Source organism: Squalius cephalus, assembly GCF_949319135.1.
Source record: "Squalius cephalus genome assembly, chromosome: 1".
NCBI lineage: Eukaryota > Metazoa > Chordata > Actinopteri > Cypriniformes > Leuciscidae > Squalius > Squalius cephalus.
The window spans coordinates 42,603,379-42,612,477 of record NC_137122.1 but is presented as its reverse complement, the minus strand read 5'-3'; the positions used below and the strand labels follow the sequence as shown (position 1 = coordinate 42,612,477).

Here is a 9,099-nt window from a genome sequence, read left to right as displayed (position 1 = left end):
CCCCCATATATTGGCATTTGACTGAGGACAGCATCTCTTTATTCTACAAAAATCTGAAGTGAGGATGTGACGGTTTCAAGGGGAAGTCATGGTGTTGATTTAAGTTTATGATTAAGTGTGAACACTTTCAGCTTACAAAACTAAGCATGAGCATGTCGACTGGAAGAGGAGTGCCACCTCCGCTCTGCCAGGGCTTTCTGAAGAAACGGAAAGACACAATGGTATGAATATAATGTACATATTGCTAGTTTCATGTCTGTCATTTGGAGGAATCATTAGTCTTTTAGACAGTCTAAAAGGTAGTTGTGGAATACTTATTTTCTTATAATACTTTTAAAGTAGTTCTAGCAGCAGCAGTTGTTTCGTTTTATACGTTATCTAATTTGTGATTAATTAATACTCATTACATAATATATGCACCTGAGGGAATCTCTGCTCAGTAATTCTATATATTTTCCTCAGAGGCTTCGGTGGGTGACATACTGGTTCAGACTTTACAATACAACACTTTTTTTCTACACTAGAAAACATGGGAGTGCTGTAAGTATTTAAGTGTTTGATTTAATATTTTTATAGTGCATTTTAAATGGACCTCAGAGGTCAGACTTGAAGATTGAAGTTTTTTGTGTAATGTGTGAGATAAAAAAATAAATAAAAAGATGGACCACCTGTTGAAGACCTCTGCTTTAAATTAAAAATGCAATTTACTGCCGTTTCGCCCAATATTCTTATTGGTAAGGTTATTAATCTATTGTTTTTCTTTGACCCCAACAGTTAGACCTCAGGGGACAATATTACATATATGAGGTAAAGTTGATTTGTAATATTATCATTGTGTAGATGCTCAGAAGGCCAAATAAGTGCTTCCTTATGTTAACAACATGGCTTAACAGGTTCAGTCTGTGCGGGAGGTAAACAGATCGGAGAACAATCGCTATCTATTTGAGATCACAATGAAAAATGGGAAGAAGAAAATGCTGGTGAGTTTCCATGTTAATCAGGAGAGTGTCTATAATCTGTGTTTGAGGATGTGGTTTGCCATCACCCACATGTGAATAATGTTATTTTGTTGTTACTAAGACAGGACTGTCATAATAGTTTCGTTTAAAAAAGGAACATGCATTGCACTGTGAGTGACGGAGTTATGAATACCCTCTTTATGCCTCTTTTGTCCATAAACATTTGCAATCCATTTGTGAATTGTGTGCTAATAGGCTGCGGATACAGCTGATGTCAGGCAGGAGTGGATGGACCAGCTCTGGAAAGCCATGCTGCTCAATGGGCCCGACAGAGCTGGATCTGTCTCCAATGGGTACCGCTGCACTTTAAGACGCTTCATGTCAGTTTTTGTATTTGTATGAGATTTATAACGCTCTGAATGTGTTGTGTGTGTTATTGAGATTAGGGAGCTGGTGCCAGATAACAACCCTGAAGCTCGCTCTAGCCGGTGTGAAGAATCAAATACTGAGACCGGCAGCACTTCAATGAACAGCAGATGTCTCTCCATTGGTCAAGAATCATTCCAGTCCTTCACTGGTATGTCCCGCATTCATGATATGACTTTCTCCAGTTCCACTTCCTTCCTTCCTTCTTAATACCTTCTGTAATTCAAAACTGTCACTCTTAAAGTTGACATGGAACAGAATTTGTGATAGTTTTTTCTTCCCTATTGTGACTTATTAAAGTTAAACAGCTTCTCAAACAAGAAAAAATGTAGTGTGGAACTTGATTTTGTCCATCACGAATTGATTGGATTGTTGGATAGTGGTGGTTTGTTATTGCTGTGACCTTGTGTGAGTGACAGGTTGTCCCACCATCACGTCGAGCGAATGTTGATCCAAGAGGGAGGGGAAACTTATTAAGAATTGTAAATTTTGGTTTCATGGTGACTTTAAGTGTAATAATAAAATGCCTTTATTATATTGTGAAAAACAATATTGCGTCAAAGTTTTTGTGTAATGGACTTTCATTGGAGAGACTGGAATCTCTAAGGTTTCATTAAAATATCTTCATTTGTGTTTTGAAGATTAACAAAAGTGTAGTAAATTATGATAGACCTTTCATTTTTGGGTGAACTATAACTTTAAGATATTCTATTTAGCAGATGAATATTCTTGTCAACCTTGTGTCTGGAAAACATCACAGGCAATAAAAAAATAAAAAAATAAATATATAACTGAAATACATTTATGAATGTCTATGAAGAAAGACTCTTACAAGAATTTGTGTCCTCAGATGCTGATGAGACTCAAGAAACTCTGCACACAGACAATGAAATGGAGCAAAGCACTGAGGAGTTTATACTGAATGACTATGAATATGACGTTCTACCATCTCGAAAACGTGTGTATAATGAACTTTTTTCATAAATGCTTTGTGAAATATAATATAGGATTTTAATTTCGAATGTCTGCATTTAGGTTTGCCTCGCCAGCTGTATACTTATTCATATATAATATTGTTTGAACCTATTACTCTTGATAATTGATTGATGATGATTTCTAATGATTAACTGCAGTTGCTGAAGAAGTCATCTATGACACTCCCCCTTCCAAATGGTCAACCAATGAGGGAGAGCATGGCAAGTCTCCACCCACTCAAATTATACATTTACAGTGTAAACATTCATATATTCCACACAGTGTGCTGTGATTGTTCTCCGTTTTACAGAGGTGACTGAAAGCATCTATGATGTGCCAAACGCCTTGATTAGGAAACTGACTGAACATACAATTGGTAAGATCTTAGAAAATTACAGGTTGATGGGCATTTTTACAATATTTCTTTGTGTTGACTGTTATGCCTCTGTTACTCTTAAAAATAAAGTTTCCAAAAGAGGGGTTTCACAGCGATGCCATGGAAGAACTGTTTTTGGTTCCCCAAAGAACCTTTCAGTGAACAGTTTTTAAAAGAACCATTTTTTAATAATCTAAAGAACATTTTTCTACTATAAAGAACCTTTTGTGGTAACAGCATGGATGTTAAAGGTTCTTCATGGAACCAATAAGTAATAGATAAGAGAATATAGGATTTTCAGTGTCTTCATTTCTTCTTTTATCATGTGTCAGACTCAGGAGTTATAACTAGGTCAGCTCAACATTTGCAATATTATGTATTTGAAAATGAAATGTATTTACCAAACCAGTGGATGTGTGATTTTGTTTTTTCGCAGAATCTCAAAGCAGCATTAGTGAGAGCCCTGAGAGTGACGATCTTCTAAATGACATGATAGCCTGTTTGGACAGTGAATCTGCTGCCTGGGTCAAAACTGCTCCTCTGTGAGCCTGGGCCACTTTTAGCAAGACTGGGGTGATATTAAATGTGCGTTGATGGAATAAACCTTATATTGTTCATTTTCCATCCAGACTGTCATCGTTAATGTAGAATAATGATTAATCTGTGCTCATTGTGGAGTTTTAAACTGTCCCTGGGCATACGCTAAACAGGGAAGTGCCAATAACGTGTCTTTTTCCTTTCCTTTGCCTTGTTGTAATTCAAAATAAATTTTGAATCAAACAAATTAACCTTTCAATAGAATGTTTAAACCTCTTGTTTTACAGTTTCACGAGACAAGTCTATTTTCAGTAGTGGCACTTCATGGGAAGGCAATCTTGTCCTGATTTGTGTAATGTTAAGTTGAGAGCCCCTACAGGCGGTGAGGTGTATAGCTACAAGGTGCTGAAGGCTTTGGGGTAAATCTTATTCTACTGCAAGTCAAAGTGCAAGCGTAAGTCAAAAATGTTATGCCATGAATTTGCCCATGCTCTCTAATTATCAATGGGCTTAAAACTGTGCAAAGGTTTTCCTTTAAATGCATGTATGTATGTGCAACGTGGGGGGAACTAGACGAGGGAGGGTTGGATTCAAGTGTAAGGTTTATTAAAATTATATAAAAGAACCAAAATAAACAACGTAACAAACTGTAAGTAAACACTCTTTAACTTGTTTTAAAAAAGAATGTAAAAATGATTTATCATCCATAAAATACTTATCCACAGATAATCAATACCTTGGTGAATTATATAGTCATCATGTATGAGTCCACCCCCCCCCCCCCACACACACACACCCCCAACGTCTGAAGATTATGCTTTTGTTTATTGTACTGAATATGCTGTTTAACCTGTTTAAGCATATATACACAAAATGATAGATATTCAAATGGGGATTTAATTACATTTCATTTATGTATATTTTAATATGCACATTATTGTTCCCTTTTTGAGTTTGTAAATTGATATTGTTCAAACACTATCAAAACAAAAGAGGACAGAATAAAAACAGAACTGAGCACACCAACATGAGGACAAGACCTGACAATTTTAACAACAGCTTGCATCCTTGATGTTGCACTACTGCCATCTTCTGGGGTTAATTAACTTCTATACAAAGCAATGTCATATTCTCGTCATCAGTCCTGTTTTTATTAGAAAGCAGATCAATGTCCTTCATTGTCTACTCAATATGTTTTTTACTCAACGTCCTGTTACTGTTAATAATATTCTTTCCATGTATTTTGTCCTTCCTCTGTATTTCATGTTCTACAGTCTCTGGTATTTGACAATGTTCACAAAATCCATTTGGGTGTTTCCCTATAACATGAAGTGTGCTATTTAACTTATCCCCCATATTTTCCACAGTGTCAACTCTCTTTTTTTATTTTTATGAATATAGATGTCTTACTTTTAATTCTTGATCCCACTGTTTTTGCCATTCTTTAAAAATGATTTTCCATAGAAAAATAATTCCCTTCTGATCTTGAAAGCTTGATGTCTGTGTCTAATCTCTTTTTCAAAGCTTGCTTGGCTATTTTATCTAACCTTTCATTTCCCATAATGCCTATATGCGCTGGGATCCAAATGATTACAACCTTGTTGCCTTGTTTCTTTATTCTTGATTGGATATTCATAATTTCATAAAGTAACTACTAATGATTCTTGGTCATACCTGATTTGAGACTCAGGACAGAGACTGAGTCACTACAGATTAAAGCTTTGTTTGGTTGATTTTGTTCAATCCATTCTAAGGCTATCAAGATGGCAGTATAAGTAATTTGAGGCCCGCCTGTATATCTCATTCCTCTGAATGCATGGGAACTATATTGCAGAGCCTGCATTTCCTGTTATTGGATGCTTTGATCCATCTGTAAAAATATTCTTAAAATGTATGTACTTATGCTTCACATATCTAGTAAACTCACTCACCAAATCGGCATGTTTATTCATTGTCTTGGTTATAGCTCCAAATCTATGTATCTAAATAGGTGTGCTAGGCCATATAGTTTGGCGAAACTCCTTTTCATATACGCCCAGGTCTCACGCTGCTTCATCCTTCAACCAAAGCTTAATTTTTTTGTGCTATTCCTCTTTCTCAACTGGCCTGCAATACCCTTTTGGCTGGGTGACTGTCTCCATCCCCCCTCAAATAAATCCAATAATTAACAAGCAGCTGTTTTTGGCAGAGACTCAATGGAATTTCTCCTGCCTCTACCTGTAACTAGCACAATGGTGATGTTCTCATTGCTCTTATAATCTCAGTACGAGTCTGTATTATGTCCAGCCTCGCTATTACAGATTTTGCTGTTGATCTAAATGCAACACTCCCATAATTCAGCCTTGACTTTATTAGGGCAACATATATATTTTAATTATTCAAATCATCACCATAGTGCCTTATCATCCGCAAACAGATGTCCCTTGGTACTTTAACAAATATATCACACAGGATAAACAGGACTACACAGGACTACAAAAATTGGCACACAGGACAGGAAGCAGAAACACATGGTTAGGCATATATATATATGGTCAAATAAATAAACCTTATAATGCCATTTCTAAATGACAAAGAAACACAGGCATCTTATATTTTATATAGGCTATTCTTTTTCTGTCTTTTCTGGGTCATTCTATGGAAATGTCCATTTTTCTGTCCCTAGCCTTTACATAAATATTACACTTAAAAAAAAAACACTTTAGGGTTACAATTTCTTTACATTTTAAAATAAAACAATGTTATTTGAACAATTACACCTTCTTGAGCCATCAATGTGGAAATATTTGATTTTTATTGAATTCCAAGCACCACAGAAGTGCTCGTCCCCACAGTCATGTACAGAGGGAAAATGCTATATTTTGAGGTCAATAACAGGTTTTTACACCATTTAAAATACAATAATGTATACATAACTATCAAATATATTATGTAAATTATATTTAAAAAAAAATGCCGAATAAATATTATAAAATTTATAATGAAAGTAGTGGTCCCCTGGAGTTGTGTCACTGGTGTTACCATTAAAGGGCACCTATTATGCAAAATTCACTTTTACATGGTGTTTGAACATAAATGTGTGTTGGCAGTGTGTGAGCAAAACCACCCTAGAATGATAAAAATCCACCCAGTAGTTTTTTTACTATCTCAATAAATCATAAGCTCTGTCTCAGAACGCCCTGTTCTAAGATTGCTCTCACTGTGACGTAGAATTGCGCTAAGCCCCACCGACGTGTTTGATTGACAGTCTGGTTTTGGCATAGACCCCGCCCTCGGTGATCTGTACACCATCCTCCATTGTTTCAACGACAGCCGGTAATGTCTCCTAAGAAGTGTAACGTTAGGTGTTCTGTTGTGGGATGTAAGAATGGACATAGTAGTCTTCACTGACATCAGAGCCACTGAAAACGCAGCGGATGGATTGTATTTATGAAGAAAAGGCGCCACTTAAACTTCCTAAATATGAGAATCATTTTCTGACTGACTGTTTAGTGAACGAGGGTCAAAGTTAATCCTCAAGTGTGGATCGTTGCCTACTGTTCGCGATCCAACGTCACCTCCAGAAGAAGTAAGTGTATTTTATTATTTTTGAGCAAATAGTCATTTCAATCTATGTCAGCCAGTTCAACAACAAATGCGTCTAAAGCTATTTATTGTCGTCATCATAGGATGTCTCAACAAACAACGTCAGACAGTTTTATGTCACGTACATTATTTTTTGCAGCAATAACAAATGTAAAATGAATACCTCTATCTCCATAGACAGTATATAAACGTCTATCTCCCTGCAGCATATGTTTTCTGGTTCTGTAACGTTAGCCATCTTCTCATATTTGCCACATAAGCGTGTGTGTAAGTTAGTTTCAAAAAATTGCGCGAAAGTTATCACAATTTGTTTGTTTGTGTGTGTGTGTGTGTGTGTTGCACATCCATAATTGCAAAGGGGACGCGATTAAAACTTTGTAAGTACATAAATGTATCAAATAACCATTCCGAGACGTTTTGGTCCATTCTCATTCGTGTTTATTCTGTGCCGGACTCTCTTCATCGTCTGGGTCCAGCAGGGTTTGGGATTATGCAGCTCTTTTACATTTAAGGTGGTACACACCAAAATAGCTCTTTTTAAAACAGGCCCCAAAAATGACATTTTCAAATGGTTATAATAAATTAACTGTGGGGTATTTTGTGCTGAAACTTCACAAATACATTCTGGGGACACCCAAGACCAATATTACATCTTGTAAAAAGGGGCATAATAGGTGCCCTTTAAACAAAAAAATCTCTTATTTTGACATAAAAATCACACTAATGACTTCACTTGAGTTCCTTCTTCCAGTTTCCTGAATATCTATAAAGAAAAGCCCATGGTAGATCCACTGTCTCTTTTCAGTTATCAGAAATCTTCTCATGATTTCATATGCAGCTTTTAGTTGAAGTCACTGGTATGACCTACTTTATTGTTAGGTAATTGTAAAAAAACTAGAATACAAATGGATTAAACTATTTAATTTAGTTAGTATACCATGACTGACAAAATGTGGTTTGATACCTTGCAGCAGCCATTTTGTAAAATGAAATTTTCATGAAAATTGTCACTGGTGTTACTGTCACTGGTGTCACTGTCACTGGTGTCACTTTTCTTATGGGTAACACCAGTGACTCCCATTTATAGATAAACTTTATTCAAAGCTATTCATTTAGATTATATGCCAAATGTAACAATTTAGTCTCATCTACTTAATTATAGTTGAAGAATAAGGATATTTGGTCTTATGTATGTCATTGGTGATTCATTGTGTCACTGTCTTTTTTTTCTGTCACATTAAATACAATGTCACATGTGACATAATAATAATTTTACATCCATTTAAAGGAGCTGTATGTAAGAAATCTATTTCAATTAATCATAAAATGGCCCTGATGTGTCACTAGACATTAAGAAATCATGTTCATTTCAAATACTTACATCACTGACAACAGTAGTATGGCTAGGATATTGTCATTTAAAAAGTGGACTTGCAGCCCTCAACTGATGTTGATGTTGTCATTTTGTGTTTTGGCCTGACGCGCCTCCCTCCACCTATCTACCAATCACGAAGTCAGTAGTGTGTCGTGATCCGGGTTGCCAGCTTTGCTCTAACCTACCCTAACTCTAGTCGGATAAAAATGTCTAACGTTACTAAATCAAAAAGACCTCGTTATAATTCAGAAATTCTTCGTGACAAAGTCCGAAATAAAACCAGAATTTGTATTGGAGATGCTTTTGAAAGATGGAGACGGCTGAAAACGGAGAAGAATTTGAACACAGACGCCAACGTTGCTAATTTTCTCCAGGACAGGTAAGATTCATCTATGCTTGGCTAACTTGTACTTGATGTCTATGGACATTTCATATATTCATGACAGTCGAACAAAGTTATGCATGTTCGTGCAAAGTAACGTAACGTTAGCTCACATGGACGTATGCTAACATTAGCAATGCATTATAGGAGCCCGTTTCTCTGTACTTATGCTGAGACGCTGAGGAAAACAACATTAGCACGCCCATTATGGCAATTTGAAACGTAATTGAGACAGAAGCCTAACTTTACCTCAGAAAAAATGATTCGTCATTCGTTCTTCACGTATATCGTGGACAACATGCTGCAAGTTGACCTGTATGACCATTGCTAATGTAATTTAGTTACTGTAACAATATTTTCTGATGGGACTGAAAACAACCCTGTGATAGCCATTGGTGATATTGAATTTGTCCCGCGTTATAATTGCTGTGGCAAATGTTTTGGTTATTTTTTAGCCTACTTGTGACAAAAACTTTAGTACTTG

The 9,099-nt window shown here is 36.1% G+C and overlaps 1 protein-coding gene across 2 annotated transcripts; it reads left to right on the top strand.

The window, feature by feature from the left end:
- Nucleotides 1–40: 40 nt before the first annotated feature.
- Nucleotides 41–5,210, top strand: LOC307172033 (uncharacterized protein). 2 transcript variants are annotated; one of them, XM_079894042.1, is made up of 10 exons: nucleotides 41–221; nucleotides 463–540; nucleotides 775–807; nucleotides 894–980; nucleotides 1,215–1,312; nucleotides 1,406–1,536; nucleotides 2,236–2,343; nucleotides 2,519–2,581; nucleotides 2,671–2,736; nucleotides 3,173–5,210. In XM_079894042.1, exons 1-10 carry the CDS (start codon nucleotides 108–110, stop codon nucleotides 3,280–3,282), a joined length of 888 nt encoding a protein of 295 aa, XP_079750168.1. In that variant the 5' UTR covers nucleotides 41–107; the 3' UTR covers nucleotides 3,283–5,210. The 2 variants fall into 2 exon arrangements, with proteins under 2 accessions (XP_079750168.1, XP_079750169.1); XM_079894043.1 differs by lacking the exon at nucleotides 2,236–2,343 and having other exon boundaries at nucleotides 3,173–4,393.
- The last annotated feature ends 3,889 nt before the right edge of the window (nucleotides 5,211–9,099 follow it).